The 17,098-nt window shown below is 34.4% G+C and overlaps 1 protein-coding gene across 5 annotated transcripts in view; it reads right to left on the reverse strand.

Annotated features, from left to right (window-relative positions):
- Nucleotides 1-17,098, reverse strand: part of KRIT1 (KRIT1 ankyrin repeat containing) — a 40,976-nt gene that overhangs the window by 10,703 nt on the left and 13,175 nt on the right. For all 5 annotated transcript variants that reach the window (XM_060632438.3, XM_060632437.3, XM_060632436.3 and 2 more), the window contains 7 exons: nucleotides 16,155-16,398; nucleotides 15,861-15,976; nucleotides 15,486-15,629; nucleotides 8,752-8,908; nucleotides 7,741-7,848; nucleotides 5,252-5,408; nucleotides 3,358-3,509 (listed from right to left, as the gene is read on the reverse strand). In XM_060632438.3, coding sequence (XP_060488421.1) covers nucleotides 3,358-3,509; nucleotides 5,252-5,408; nucleotides 7,741-7,848; nucleotides 8,752-8,908; nucleotides 15,486-15,629; nucleotides 15,861-15,976; nucleotides 16,155-16,398 — 1,078 coding nt within the window. The remainder of the gene's footprint in view (nucleotides 1-3,357; nucleotides 3,510-5,251; nucleotides 5,409-7,740; nucleotides 7,849-8,751; nucleotides 8,909-15,485; nucleotides 15,630-15,860; nucleotides 15,977-16,154; nucleotides 16,399-17,098) is intronic.

The following is a 17,098-nucleotide window of genomic DNA, read 5'->3' on the forward strand; positions in this document are numbered from 1 at the left end:
AATATTTTTTTTAACTGTGCTAAAATACACATAACAAAAAATATTTTAACCATTTTAAGTGTATAATTCAGTGACATTAATTACATTCACAATGTTGTACAAATATCACTATTTACACAACTTTTTCATCATTCAGAAACTGTTAACCACTAAGCAGTAACTCCACACTCTCTCTAACACCTGTAGTGACCACTAATTTACTTCATGAATTTTCTTATTCTAGATACTTAGTGTAAGATTCAATATTTGTGCTCTTCTTGCATCTGGCTTGGCTTATTTCACTTAGCATAATGTTCTCAAGGTTTATCCATGTCATGGCATGTATCAGAACTTCATTTCTTTTTATGGCTGAATAATATTCCATTTTATGTGTATACCATGTTTTGTTTATCCATTCATCTCTTGATGGAAACTTAGTTTGTTTCCACCATTTCGGTTATTGTGACTAATGCTACTTTGAACACTGGCATATAGATATGTTTAAGTTCCTATTTTTAAATCTTCAGGTATATATCAAAGAGTGGAACTACTGGATCATATGGTAATTGTGTTTAGTTTTTCTGAGAACCGCTATTGTTTTCCACAGCAGCTATTCCATTTTACATTCCTACCTGCAATGTATAAGGATGACAAATTCTTTGTAACTTTACCAAAATTCATTATTTTCTTTTTTTTAATTAAAATAGCCATCCTAGGAGGTGTGAAGTAGATTCTCATTGTGTTTTGATGTACAGTTCCCTAATGACCATTGACGTTGAGCATCTTTTCACAAGTTTCTTAGTCATTTGTGTATCTTCACTGGAGAAATCAAGTCTTTTGCCCATTTTAACTGGGTTGTCTTTTTGTTGTTGAGTTGTAGCTCCCATTCTGTAAATAGTCTTTTCACTTTCTTGATAATATCCTTTTATGCACAAATGTTTTTAATTTTGAAGTCCAATTTATGTATACTTTCTTTTGTTGCTCACAGTTTTGGTGTCCTATTTAAAAATCCATTGCCAGGGGCACCTGAGTAGCTGTCAGTTGAGTGTCTAACCCTTGGTTTCGACTGAGGTCATGATCTCACAATTTTTGAGTTCAAGCCCCATGTCAGGCCCACACCATGGAGCTTGCTTGGGATTCTCTCTCCCTCTCTGTCACCCTCCCCCTGCACATTCTCTCTCACTCTCAAAATAAATGAGTAAGCTTAAAAAAAAAATCCATTGCCAAATCTAAGGTCATGAAGGTTTATCTGTTGGTTTGCTTCTAAGAGCTTTATGGTTTTTAGCTCTTACATTTAGGTTGTTGATCCAGTGAGTTAACTTTTATATATGGTGTGATTCAGGGTCCAATTTCATACTTTTGCACCATCTGTTGAAAAGACCACTCTTTTTTCATTGGCACCCTTGTCAAAAATCAGCTGACTATAGATTTTGGTTATAGATGTATTGGGTTTATTTCTGTACTCTCGTTTCTAATCCATTGGCCTATATAATTGTCCCTAATTACTGTGGCTTTTGTAGTAAGTTTTGAAATTGGAAGTGTGAATCCCTCGACTCTATTCTTTTTTCAAGGTTGCTTTAGCTATTCAAGGCCCTGTGTAATTACATATGAATTTAAGGATTGCCTTTTCCACTTCTACAAAAAGGCTTTTGGAATTTTTTTTTAGATAATGTGGTAAATCAGTACATGTTTGGCTAGTGTGGACATCTTAATATTAAATCTTCCTACCCTTAACACAGATGTCTTTCCAGTTACACAGATCTTTAGTTTTTTTCAGTATGTTTTATAGTTCTGAGTGTACAAGTCTTGCACCTCTTTTGTTAAATTTATTCCTAGCATTTTCTTTAAGATGCTATTTTAATTAATTTCTTAATTTCCTTTTTTGGTTGTTCATTGATGTATGTAGAAACCACTGATTCTTGTGTGTTAAGCTTGTAACTTGCACATTGTTGAATCTATTTATTACCCCTAATAGCTTTTTTGTGGATCCTCTATATAGGATCATGTCATTTGCGAATAGTTTTATTTTTTTCCTTTCCAGTATGGATGCTTTTTATTTTTTTCCCCTTCCTTCCTTCCTTCCTTCCTTCCTTCCTTCCTTCCTTCCTTCATCTAATTGCTCTGGTTAGTGTTAAATAGCATTGGTGAAAGCTGCATCCTTGTCTTTTTCATGATCTTAGCTTTCAGCCTTTCATCGAGTATGTTAGCTGTAGGTTTTTCATAAATGCCATTTATCATGTTGAGGAAGTTCCCATCTATTCCTATTATAAGAGTTTTATCATGAAAGGGTATTGGATTTTGTCAACTATCTTTTCTGTGTCAATTGAGATGATAAATTATTTTTTTTCCCTTTGTTCTACTTATGAAAATCTAACACATTTTTTAATGAATAATTAAGATCTTTGTTTTTGGTAAGTTTCATACACTCTTTATGTAACTGCCAGTATATTTCAGTGAGAGGATCAAGTCTATCTTTGGTTTGATAATATAAAAGGGACAATATGAATAGTTAGATACAAAACATTTATCAAGTTTGTACATGGCCACTGAACTTTTCATATAACTTTGCTTAACCTTGTCTGTTTAATATTCCCTTGGATAACAATCAGGAAATGCACTGTATATTTTTTCTTCACCAAAGTTATGAGACCTTGAAACTTTTTTTCTTCAATTTCAAAGCTACTCTTGTAGTTAGCCTTCACACTTAGTTTAACTTGTGATATCTACCTTAAATTTATTTGTTGTCCATTCATCTTTCAGATAGCATTATCCCACATCCTCTAAAATTTACAGAAATTCAAATCCAAGTGTACTTGTATGGAACAGATCTTTTTATCAAATGTAAATTCTATTCTCATTTTTTACTATCTATATAATTTCTGCTTGATTTGAAAATAGCCACTTACTGACTTTTGAGAATAACTTTTTTATAGCCCCTTTGCAAATATAATCTTCTCCATTCAGAATATATTTTATTTTCTCCTCCCACATCAACATATCTCTTTGCTCGTCTGAAGTTTACCACTGATTAGCACTTTATTAAATTTATCTTTGATACTGTACTTCCTAACTATACTAAAAACTTTTTTTTTTGTATAATCCATCTTCCATCTGGTTGCTAATTCTCTTTACAATAGATTCTCTATTTCTTTTGTTTCTACAACAATGAAGGTAGAAATAGGAAAACCAACCAGGGGCTTTGTAAGTAGACTAACTCAAACTCTACCACTTACCCCAGGGATGTAAGGATTGAACAGAAAAACAGAAAATCTCCTCGTCCTCATACAGGAAAAGCACAATTTTTATTTCTAGTGCCTACCACAGGAACTCAATAGATTCTGTGTATTTAAATGACTAAAATAAGATTTCCACACAAACCTTTTTTTCAACTTCCAAAGGAAGTCTCACATCTCTTCTTAGGAAAAGCTGTGGTGTTTCTCTTTGGGGATCCAAATTAGTTAATTCAGCAAGTATTTCTGGCCAGTCACGAACATGTTGCAATGGTTTATGATAAGGCTTGAGTTGAAGGCCTGAAAAACATCTTTCCTTTTATAAATGATAATGTAAAAATAAATTATATCAACACATGGAAAATTTGTACTAAATTATCTGTACTTAAGTGCTGAATACACACAAAGTAAAGGTCTAAATTCTAATCAACGCTGACTTTAACCAATAATATTACTACCCAATTTTAGGTGAAGAGCTTTTGTTTTTAAGAATGTAAGAATTATGGAGGTGCCCAGGTGGCTCAGTTGATTGGGCACCCAACTCTTGATTTCAGCTCAGGTCATGGTCTCATGGATCCTGGGATAGGCCCCACGCAAGGCTCTGTGTCTCTGGTTCTCTCCTCTCTCCCTACCTCCTCCCCAGCCCCCTGACTCCTGCACACACACGCACTCACTCACTCTCAAAATAAATAAATAAACATTAAAAAAAAAAGAATTTAAGAATTATGAGGGGCGCCTAGGTGGCCCAGTTTGTAGAGAATATGACTCTTGATCTTAGGGTTTTAAGTTTGAGCCCCATGTCGGGTATAGAGATTACTTAGAAATAAAATTTTTTTTCTTTTTTAATTAGAGAGAGCATGCACGGGGCAAAGGGGAGAGAGGCAGAGGGAGAAGAGGAAGAATTTTAAGCAGGCCCCATGCTCAGCATGGAGCCCAACATGGGGCTTGATCCCACAATCCTGGGATCATGACATGAACTGACATCAAGAGTCAGACACTAAACCGACATAGCCACCCAGGCCATTTGACTTAGCCACCCAGGCGCCCCTTAAAAATAAAATCTTAAAAGGGTGCCTGAGTAATTCAGTCGGTTAAGCCTCCAACTCTTGCTTTCAGCTCAAGTCTTGATCTCAGGGTCATGAGTTCAAGCCTGGCATTGGGCTCTGTGCTGAGCAAGGAGCCTACTTATAAAGAAAGAAACAAACAAACAAAATCTGTAAAAAATTAAAGAATATAAGAATTATGATAATTCCTAAAACAAACAAAATGTATCAAATGTATATAAGATCTTTAATTCCATGATAGCCTATTTATGATACAATCAGTAGAATCTAGAGTTAAAAAAAAAGACAAATCAATAACCAATCACAATAACCTCAATTAATTCCTTTATATATTTGCAGTATTTGTTTGAAAGACAAATCTATAGTGACATCAGGATAATTTTAAATGAAAATATTTGATAGAGGGGCGCCTGGTGGCTCAGTCTTGGTTAAGCATCTGACTTCAGCTCAGGTCATGATCTCACGGTCTGTGAGTTTGAATCCCACATTGGGCACTGGGATGACAGCTCAGAGCCTGGAGCCTGCTTCAGATTCTATGTCTCCCTCTCTCTCTGCTCCTTTCCCACTCATGCTCTGTCTCTCCCTGTGTCTCAAAAATGAATAAATGTTAAAAAAAAATTTAAAAAAAAGATTTGATAGAAAACTAACACAAAAAATATTTGCATTATTTCAAGTGAAATGAGCACTGACAATAAAGGCAAGTTGGAGGAGCAATACATTTAATGGAGTTCAAGTTAAATTCCATGGTTAAAGAAGAAGTTTTAAAATGATTAAAAATTGCTTTGAATGAAGCAAGGGATGCGGGGCCCAGAGGCTTACCTATTTCAACAGTTGGAATGCTAGTAATTTATATACAAGAGAAGATCACTGTATCATTTGAAAATGTGAAAGTCATTAAAAAACTGACGCTATACTTAAGTTTGCCAACCTACTCTCAAAAATAGTGAGGTTTACACAACAGAGTAACAACTTTCTTACTGAGGTTTTCTGAACAGATCCAAATAGTGAAATATTGCTGTGTTTCTTGAGAGAGACGCATTCCTTCCATTATCTGCTGCACTGTGGTATTATTTCCATGTTTCAGTTCAACAGAACGGTATGATCCATCCATTCTGTATATCCGAACTTTTTCATACTAGGACAAAAGACAATAATAAATTATGCAATCTGGTTAGAAATTATATATCCCAACCTAACAAAATGCTTCAGTTTCAACTTCATATGCTTTATTATAGATTTCTAAAATGGAAAATAACAGGAAACTACTTCAAGTGAGTATCTGTTGGCATTATTTAAAAAAGTTTTATTTCCATTATGTATATTTTCCACTTTTTTTTCCTCTGGATGATTCATGATCATGTAAGCTTGAGAGACTAAGGTGAATGATTCCTAAAAAATATTCAACTTTGGATTCTTCTAGGAAATGTTTTAAAGCTCTTCATGTACAAAGTAGGTATCCTATGGGGGATACAGACTTGGTTACTAAATCTGGTGTTAGTCAAGTATCTTATGAGTCTAGTGGGCTAAAGATTATATGGTAGAAATGTGTACTAGCAGTAATTTGTCCTAAGAGGAATCTGTGATGGAAGACCATACACATGAAAGTTATGGAACAACGGACCTTGAGCCATTTTCTTTCCTCCTCTTCAGAAAAATCTCAGAGAGTAATAATATTTTCAATACATTAAAAAAAAAAAATTCCTGTCACCTATTTTGCCCTTCTCTCACCCACCTCCCCTCTAGCAACCACCACTTTGTTCTCTATATTTAAGAGTCTGTTTTTTTGTTTTTGTTTTGTTGATTCCACATATATGTGAAGTCATACAGCATTCGTCTTTCTGTCTGACTTATTGCACTTAGTGTAATACCTTCTAGGTCCATCCATGTTGGTGCAAATGGTGAGATTTCATTCTTTTTTATGGTCAATATTCTATTGTATATATGTACTACATCTTGTTTATCCATTCATCTATTGATGTACACTTAGTTTGCTTCCATATCTTGGCTACTATAAATAATGTTGTGATAAACATAGGAGTACCTGTATCTTTTTATATTTGATTTTAGCCAAAAGGTCGAGAAGCAATTTCATGTATCTTTTTAATTTAGTGTTTTCATTTTCTTTGTGTAAATACTCAGTACTGGAATTACCAGATCATATGGTATCTCTATTTTTAATTTCTTAAGGAACCTCCATACTGTTTTCCACAGTGACTGCACCAATTTACATTCTAACACTGCACAAGGGTTCCACCATTTTCTCCAAATCCTCACCAACACTTCTTATTTCTTATCTTTTTGAAACTAGCCATTCTGATTGGTGTGAGGTAATAGCTAATTGTGGTTTCTCAATATATCCTCAATACATTTTTATTGTCACTGGAAGTAACTCAATATGTTCTCAACACATTTTACTATATTGGAAGCCCCCAAATAACTTCCAGGCCAGTTCATTTTAGATAAAAGTACCTAATTCCTCTTATCGTGTTCATTTAGAATATAAAAATTATACCAGGAATAATAATGTGTTCTATATAATTAGAAAATAAATTGAGGGCACCTGGGTGGCTCAGTCGGTTAAGAGTCTGACTTCGGCTCAGGTCATGATCTTGTGGTTCATGAGTTCGAGCCCCACATCAGGCTCTGTGCTGACAGCTCAGAGCCTGGAGCCTGCTTCAGATTCTGTGTCTGCCTCTCTCTCTACCCTTCGCCTACACACACACACTCTCTCTCTCAAAAATATATAAACATTAAAAAAATTAAAAAAAAATTGTAATAAAGTATAATAGAAGGGTGCCTGTACTGTTACCTACTTCCTTGACTTTGTCTTGTGCTCATGGAACAGTATTTTGACAAAATCTGTTGTGTGGTGAGTTTGTGTGTTTATATTCTTAAAGGCAGAGATCATATGTTTACTCTTTATCATTTGTCACTTTCAGCATTTCAAGATGTTAAATTCACAGAAATACTCCACAAATACTTATTACCTAACTGATGGAAAGGTCTGGAAAGGCTCAGAGATTATATTTGTTGAGATCAAACTTTTACACTTTATCTGTTGATATAAATCCTTTTATCTGGTTTGCAAGTTTTCACAGTTTTTAAATTAATCATAATTTTATCATAACTGTAACTATTAGGCAAACTGAGCTTTTCTAATTGTTAATTCTTCTCTATCTTAATGTTATTGCTAATTATTTCAGACATTATCAAGTATTGAGATTATACTGGAAATTAGGTTAATTTTAAGTGCTTGAAAGATTTATCATGCAATTTTATTTTGTTATTCAAGAATAAATGTCTTATTGTTAGGGATGATAACAAATTTAATACTTAAGAGATCTAACTATGAGGTTTTCTAAAAGCAATAAAGAAACCATCCATCCATTCCACTCTTGCCACAGATCCTCAAATTACTTATTAATTTAAACAGTTGGTGTGGCTCTATTTCTGAAAGTAATTCTTACTGGTTTGTTAATGGCTTCCTTCAACAGTTTTGCAGCTTCTTCCCAGTTATTTTGTTTGTTTTCTTCACAAATATTTAAGGGGGATCTTCCTTGTTGGTCCGTTATGTGCTAGAAATGTTGGAAAAAATAAAAATATAAAGAAAAAAGTATTACAGATCTACGGTATTGTAAGTGAAAATGTCACAGTTTCACAAAAAAAAGACTTTTGTCAAGTATTAAATATTAACCACACTTAGCACATACAATACTTAAAATAAACATGAATTGATAAAGATGACTCAAAGCACTAATCAATGTGATTATTGTTTTTTTAAAAGTTCTGATTATAAGATCCAACAAAGGTTTTGTTTAAAGCGATTATTTTCCCCTTTAAAATACTTATTAACACAAATTCTGAAAAATGGGAAATTCTTTTTCTTTCTTATTTTTTTGAGGAAATACAACATAACATAAAAAGAGGTTAAATTTTATGTATATGCAGGAGATTGATGGTGGTGATGATTGCACCACAATATGAATGTAATTAAAAAAAAGAGGTTAGAGTGGAAGAGAGCCAAAGCATAAGAGACTCTTAAAAACTGAGAACAAACTGAGGGTTGATGGGGGGTGGGAGGGAGGGGAGGGTGGGTGATGGGTATTGAGGAGGGCACCTTTTGGGATGAGCACTGGGTATTGTATGGAAACCAATTTGACAATAAATATCATATATTGAAAAAAGAAAAAAATAAAGAAAAAAATAATAAAATAAATTTTTAAAAAAATGAATGTAATTAATGCCACTGAACTATACATCTAAAAATGGCTATAATGGTAAATTTTATGTGGGGCATATTTTATCACAATAAAAACATGTATAAAATCAAAGCTTATACATAGATATTACGTATACTACGTACTAAGTAAAATTTATTTTTTTCAGTTGGTTTCTCAAGTATACAATTGAACATTTTAGTGTCATTACTGGTTTTTCATTGCTTAGACATTTAAAAAAAACCCTGGAAAATAACTTACTCTGTCAATTTCTGGATGGTTTAGGAGAATCTGTACTATTTCAGCATGTCCTCCTCCAGCAGCAAAATGAAGAGGAGAACTAAGCTGTCCATTTAAAAGGTTTGGATTGCACTTTCCTTTCTCTAACAATATGCGAGTGGCCTCAACTTTTCCATACCTGTAAAAAAAAAAAAAAAAAATGAAACTTACCCCCCAAAATAATCTGAAACACTAAAAAAATTTATTATTATCTTTAGTATTTATTTATTTATTTTGAGAGAGAGAGAGAGAGAATGTGCATGTGAGGAGGAGAGGGGCAGAGACAGGAGAGAGAGAATCCCAAGCAGGCTCCACACTGTCAGCACAGAGCTCAACACAGGGCTTGATCTGATCAACTGCAACATCATGACCTAGAGCTGAAAACAAGGGTTGGATGCTTAAACTACTGAGCCATCCAGATGCCCCCAAGATGTCTTAAAAAGTTAAATCTCAGATACTATTTCAAAGAAATTTAAGATCTTTTTTTAGTAAGATACTGACATAAATGTTTTTCAGTGTCTAAGCATTTCTTACGAATTCTTCTGGTTCAATTCAACTGTTTCTGTTTCTGATCAACTAGGAGGGACTATAACCTCAAATACAAGATGAGAAAGAACTACCACATGCAAGGTACAAAAATTATAAACTAAGGAAATAAAATTTTTAGTTAAAAATAGGTTCAGAATCAGAATGTAACTCATAAATAAACTTCATAATGCTTTTCACTTAGGTCTGATTGTGATTTGTAAAATAAGCCCAAAGATATAATTTGATATGTAGCTGTTGTATTAGGCAATGTGGGAGACATAAAGATGGAGAAGATACATGGTCTCTGCTTGGATAAAGGCTTACAGTGTAATCACAGAGGTAAAACAAAAACATTGGATAAGTTACATTATGCTGTAAAACTTAAGAAACAGCTTAGAATAACAACAAAATAAGCATTGTTTATTTCTCAAGTCAAAATGATATATAACTAACACTTTTAAAAAATGTCAGAAAAGGCAGGACTTCAGTCTAAGACTTCCTGAAATGTTTTGATAGAAGAATTAGAACTGGACTTTAAATAGGAAGGAACAGAAGAGATGCTGAAGAGAGGTAAAAATATTTTAGGTAGGGGGAAAAGAGTAACTAAACAAAGACCCAGAGGAGTACAAAGCATGGTGGGTGTCTGGGTTGCTTAGTTGGTTAAGCACCCAGCTATTGATCTCAGCTCAGGTCTTGATCTCATGACCGTGAGTTCAAGCCCTGCAATGAGCTCTGCACTGGGTGTGAAGCCTACTTTAAAAACAAAAACAAAAACAAAAACAAGAGTACAAAGGCTTGTGTCAGACACAGTTGAGTCCACAATTTGGTCAGAGCCAAAGACTTCTATAAGGCTACAATCTGAAGCAATATTGGAAAAGTATATTCATTGTTTGTAAATAAATGGGTGGGAGGGGGAAAGGGAAAGGAAATTTGGTACATTTGCGGGAAAATTACACATCTTTAAAAGTGATTTGATTTGCCGTCCACTTTCCTTTCTTCTCCTTTCACATATCCTTCGTATACCCTAAACCTGCCACTTGTATGCTACTCTTTTTTATTCATTTCACTTTTTGCTTATGTTCTTTGCTATTCTTGAGATGTCCTTTCCCTCCTCCTCATTTTGTTTAGGTTAAATTCTGTTATTTCTCAGAAACAGTTTAAAATCTTCCCCTTCTATAATCTCACTACCTGCAGCATTTCATTTTTCATTCTTTTGTGGGACTTATTTTATGTACTTTCCCCCTTATTATTCTGGAACAATGGGTAGAAAACCTTTTTCCTTCTAAATATATTTTTTGAGGAAATGCAATATAACAAAGAGGTAGCCTAGAAATTCCTGGAGGGTAGGTACCCTGGCTCTGCATTCTATAAACTGCCTTACGCACAAAAAATGAGTGAACTGTTCAGTAGGCATTTGAAAATGCATGCTTAGTACTCAGGAGGAAGGCAAAGGCTTGGCATATCTATCTGAGAAGAGGCAAATTCATCTAACTGAAAAGAATTACCATTAAGGCTGGGAGAATGGATGAAATCCTTCTGAGAGAGAATTTAGAGAAAAATTATCTTAGACCAATGAAATGCATCTTGAAAAACAATCTTTCAGGACAGGAAAAGACACGTCTAAGACAGCAATTCAAGAAGTAATACAAATAATTAATATAAACATACATTCTGTATGATGCTTTAAAGTTTTCAAGGTACTTTCATATATAATTACTTAATATAATCTTCAAAACAACTTATGAGGCAGGCAGAAGTATTTTTATTGCTCAGTTAAGAAAAATGAAACTTGAACCAGGTAAGTAGCTTTCTGAAGGTCCCATGGTTACTAGCCAGTGTTAGAATCCAGTTTTCTGAATCTTAGTATAGCAGTTTCCATACAATAACACACGCTGAGGTCACAGAATGGAAGCCAGTATTTCAAGAATACTAATAATGTAACAATAATAATTTGCATTTGTATTGACCTTCATTATAGCTCCATTATGCCCCTTCAACTCCAATTTGTTCTTAGAATGAAGGGGTGGTCAACAGTATTTAATGCTGGAGAGCAGGGAAAGAGATTAAAAACTCAGAAAAGTTTAAGAAGGTTCATGAAGAGTAAAAAAAGAGACAACAGTGAGTGTGACCCACTCACCTTTGAGATCTAGCTGTGAAAGGAAGGAAAGAAACGGGATAGTGGCCAGAAAAGGCAGCAGGGCCAAATTAATGTTCTTTTCAAGAGGGAGAGACCACACATGTTTGAAGGCAATAAAAAAGAAAATACAGAAAAGGAGAGAGTGAATTTAATGGCAAACAAGGATTTTTACTTGCATACTGCATGACACAGGAGAGAGATGAGAACAAAAACTATACAGAAGGACATTTCTGATGGCTTCAATTTTCTTTGAAAATAGGGAGGTAAAACTACCTGATAAGAGGAGAGAAAGGAAGTAGTGGGAGTTTAAGTGCTTATGACTACAAAGGTTTAGAACAGCTCATAAGGGAGGACTAAATGGCTGACAGGATAAATGAGACCAAAAGGATAGACAGCTAAGCTACTGTGAAGATGGGGTAATTTGAAGGGAATAAAATACTCATAGTTCAAAAATACTCTCTAGCAATAACATGAAACCTAAAAATAGGATCAGAGAAAAAAGACATTGATTTGAGAAAGGTCATAGATTATGTGATGTCGGTGAAACATTTACTGAGTGGTTGGTAAGTTACCCATATGGGAAGAAAGGCAACTTAAACAGTTTTGGAAAATAGTACAGAATAGTTTTCAGGTAGATGGTCACCAATATGAGAATTTTAAAAGCTTGGAGTAATCTTAGGGGTGGTCCTTAAAGAGTGATCTGGGAACCCCTGAGATCCCTGAAATCTTTTCAAGGTATCCTCTAGGTCAAACATACGTTAATAATAATACTAAAATGCTACTGATCCTTTAAACTTTCACTTTCTCTTAAGTGTACAGTGGGATTTTCAGGAAGCCATGTGACATATAATACTGCAACAAATGTAGAACAATTCTACTCTTCTCATTAATTTTTTTTTTATTTTGAAAAATACAGCATATTTCATAAACATTTTTAAATGAATTAATAAATACTTAAAATATTTTTCAGGTTTAACTTCTAATATGATAAACAACACTAGATATAATTTACATAAACAAAAGCTCTTTGGGATTCTGTAACTTTTTTTTTAATAATTTTTTAAAAGTTTCTGTTTATTTATTTTGAAACAGAGACAGTGCGAGTGTGGAGGGGCAGAGAGAGGAAGAGAAAATCCCAACCAGGCTCTGCACTGCCAGCACAGAGCCCAAGTGGGGGTCCAACCCACAAACCACGAGATCATGACCTGAGCTAAAACCAATGAGCCAGCCAGGCATCCCGGGATCCTGTAACTTCTGAGAGTGAAAAGGGAGTCCTGCCACCAAAATGTTTGAGAACCATCAATCTAATAAAAACCCTCACTTTAAGATGAGAAAACAGACCAAGAGGGGTAAAACATCTTGTCTAAGCTTATAAAGTTAGGCCTCAAATCCAACTCTTAATGAGATAACCTAGTATTCCCATCCTCGATCTTTATACTAATTAGGAAATAAAAGTACATTTCCAAGCTAAAGTAATTTAAGTTCTTACTAAATGGTCAAATCTACCTTCATTCAAATTCACATTAATTAAATGATTCATCTGATGAAAGTATTGCAAGGTGGCCCATACTACTCCTGATATATTAAACATGATTATTATTTCTAACTGACAGAAAATGTTATCTAAGGATAAAACTCTTTTCCTGTATACTGTATACTGTAGTAGTAAGATATTCCAATTAAAAATACTATGGGTTAGGGGCACCTGACTGGCTCAGTTGGTTAAGACTCTTGATTTTGGCTCAGGTCATGATCCCAGAGTCATGAGATTGAGCCCCATGTCGGGCTCCACACTGAACATAGAGCCTGCTTGAGATTCCCTCCCTCCCTCCCTCCCTCTCTCTCTCAACCTCTGCCCCTTTCCCCAGCTGGCATGCACACACTCTCTCTCTCTCTAAAAAAAATAAATAAATAAACAAAATAAATAAACTACGGATTTATAAATTTGATTTAGAAATCAAAATCTTTAAATTTTTACAATATTTTAATAACAGCCAACATTTATTGAATACTTATTATGTACAAGGTACCCTCAAAGCATTTATTTGCATTTTCTCCTTTAATCTTAAGAAATATATTAAGTTCATCTTGAAGATAAAGACACAGGTCCTTAGAGACATTAAGTAACTTCCCAAAGGTCATACTTTTAGGAAATAAGAATTATTACGACTAAAACCTAAGTACATTCCAAAGAACATTAAATACTATACCATACTTCTGTTTTTATGTAATAGATACTTAAAAATATTACCATTCTTTTATTAGAAAATAACCCATGCCACAAAAAAGGACAATATTAACCAAATATAAATTTGGGATTTCTCAACTAAAATTCTCTGCCTCCATCCTTCCCAATTCCATAGTGTACTTTCTTGTGATTTGAAGTATATTCTCTACCTCTTTTCGTTTAGTTCCATATAAGGCACGTGATTTCTTTTTGTACTGTTGCTGCTACCAATATTTATTAGTAATCTGAAGAAACAAACAGAAGTTCAGTTAAAAAATATTTAGGGTAGGGATGCCTGGGTGGCTCAGTCGGTTGAGCGTCTGACTTCTGATTTCTACTCAGGTCATGATCCTAGGGTATTGGGATTGAGCCCTACTTTGGGCTCCGTGCTGAGTGTGGAACCTGCTTAAGGTTTTCTGTCTCTCTCCCTTTGCCCCTCTCCCCACCTCAAGCTCTCTAATAAAAAAATTAAAATATATACATGTGTGTATGTGTGTGTATATATATATATATACATATATATGTATACAAATATACGTATATGTATATATATATATATATTTAAGGTAACTCCAAATATGAATAGAAAATTCCCTGTAATGGGAAAACAATTAAGAACACACAGAATAAAGAAGCCTAGTTTTGAGGAAATAGAAAAAAAATTAAGAGCATATTTCTGGAATAAACTAGTATAGTTTTAGGGAAACAGCATATTTTTTAAGAGAGAAAAGATGTATATTAAAAGCAACTATATTTAGCTACTGGATCACAAATTTTGGAATCAGTGAAATCAAAATAAGTTTGAGCAATGATCGAATTAATGCCTTTACATATAGATAAATAAACAGACGTGGAGAGGTGAAATATCTTGTTAAATGTGGCTCAGATAAGACATAGTGGACATTTGGGGCGCCTGGGTGGTTCAGCTGGTTAAGTGTCTGACTCCTGATTTTGGCTCAGGTCATGATCTCACAGTTCATGAGTTCCAGCTCCACGTTGGGCTCTATACCAACAGCTCGGAGCCTACTTGGGATTCTCTCTCTCTCTCTCTCCCTCTACCCCTCTCAAAATAAAGAAATAAACCTTCAAAAAGAAAAAGTGGACATTTAACAGGCAGTGAATAATGTAGGCACTTCTTAAACTAGCCAAGGAAGTTCACTTTCAACAGTAACTCAAAAGCAGCTTACCCATAAGAAATAATGGTAAATCACTTCATTACATCCTTTTTAGAGAATAAACTATAGCTAACACTTAAATACTGTAATGAACACAAGTTCACAGTGAGTACAAAGAGTTAATAACCCCAATCTTGTGAGTTAATTCCGCTTTAAAAAAAATAAAGAATGGAAGACTTTGATTCTAATGAAGGCTTTTGGGAGTTTCTTGATGCCACGGTTTTCCAAAGTACTAAATGGATACTTATCTAATATGATCAACATCAAAACATAAGTAGTTACCTCATGTAAGTTTCATAGCAAGAGAAGAGTAAAACAAACATTTATCTAATACAAAACAATAGAAATTACAAGGGTGAATAAAGGACCTACTGCTATATAATGACACTAGCTAATGATTAGCTATTACACAGGATGACCTGGTAATGCATAAGAACACCAATGATACTTTTCTCATGGGGCAGACCTTGTAATTCTGAACAGTGGTATGTATATATAGTAATCAGATATCTAAATAGAAAGCTCATAAGGCAAAAGTGGTAGAGAAAAAGGAGCTGGAATGAGAATAGTCCTGAAAAGAAGCACTAATGTTTATAACTAAAGATTCATTCCTTCTAAGAAAAAAAAAAAAAAACAGTAATCCATTTACCAGCATGCATAATGAATGGGCGCCCAGTGGTCACTATCTAATTGGTTGACTGAAAATCTTTCATTGAGAAGACGGTTTAGTAATTCTGAATCTCCTTCACAGGCACTTCGATGGAGAGGAAAGTCATCTACCCACTGTCGTTCCCTAATTATTAAAAACAAACAATTTTTTTTTTTATAAAGCACTTTTGAAATTCAAACTGTTTCAAAACAAACATGATATATATATGAAAGCTTTGGTCACTTAGCAGCTGCAAACTATATCATCTATGCAATGATTACATTGCATACTAATTGCATATATCATTTTAAACAATATTTTAACATTAGAATGTAAGTTTTAAAAAAGCAATGTGGAGTAAAACCAAAACAGTACTTGTCTTCTGTGACACTGCTCATGCTTCTCTGCCATTTTTCTTGTTTGGGAATTTGGATTTTTGAGTAGTCTGGAGCTCCTAGACCAAAGTATGGATTTATTACCACTTTATCTACCTAAAATGGGAAAATAGAAAAAACAAAAACCCCTTAAGAGCTTCAGATACTTGGCTTTAATAGACATAAATACAACTAACTGTATATGTCATCTAACAGGTATATTTACCTTAGGAAAAAATTACATTTGACATAAAATGTCTTTTGAAATCAGAGCCAAAATTCATTCAACTCTTACCCGGTTCGTATATTGAAGATCTGATCCAAACAAAGGGTTGTAAATACAGGTATCCGCTTTCTCTAGGGCTAACATTTTACTCTTTATTTCTAGTGCACTGTAGCCCATATGTAATGAGTTTTCCATTTGACCTGATTCAGTAGCATATGCAGGGTTTATGACATTAGTTTTTATCCGCTCAAGAGGAGAAGGCCGGAATAAAGCTGGAATAAAGTGAGATTGTGCATGGCGTTCATCTAACCACCTGGCAAAATAAAAAAGAAGAGGTAGTAGAAGTATTTGTTCAAAAGTGAAGATGAAGAAAGTAGACCATCCAACTCTGATGTGTGATACATTCTTTTTTTTTTTTTAATTTATTTATTTTTGAGAGATAAAAACAGAGCATGAGCAGGGGAGGGACAGAGAGAAAGAGACACAGCATATGAAACAGGCTCCAGGCTCTGAACTGTCAGCACAGAGCCCAACGTGGGGCTTGAACCCACGAACCGTGAGATCATGACCTGAGCCAAAGTTCAGTAACTGACTGAACCACCCAGGTGCCCCTTTAAAAAAATTTTTTTTTGTATTTATTTTTGAGACAGAGAGAAAGCACAAGTTAGGGAGGGGCAGAGTGAGGAGACAGTATCTGAAACGGGCTCCACACTGACAGCAGAGAGCCCAATGTGGGGCTTGAAATCACAAACTGTGAGATCGTGGCCTGAGTCGAACTCAGATGCTTAGCTGAGCCACCCAGGTGCCCCCTATTGTGTGATACATTCTAATATCACATTCAGATTTTTATAATTTTTAACTAGTGTTAAGTACTTCATTTAGTATTAATAAAAGTTTTTGTTAATAGACACAGCAAACTATTTTTAAAGATGTTTATACCAGGGTACCTGGGTGATTCAGTTGGCTGAGCATCTGACTCTTGATTTCAGTTCAGGTCATGATCTCACAGTTCG

The sequence above is a fragment of the Panthera onca genome, chromosome A2, assembly GCF_046562875.1.
Source record: "Panthera onca isolate mPanOnc1 chromosome A2, mPanOnc1 haplotype 2, whole genome shotgun sequence".
Taxonomy (NCBI): Eukaryota; Metazoa; Chordata; class Mammalia; order Carnivora; family Felidae; genus Panthera; species Panthera onca.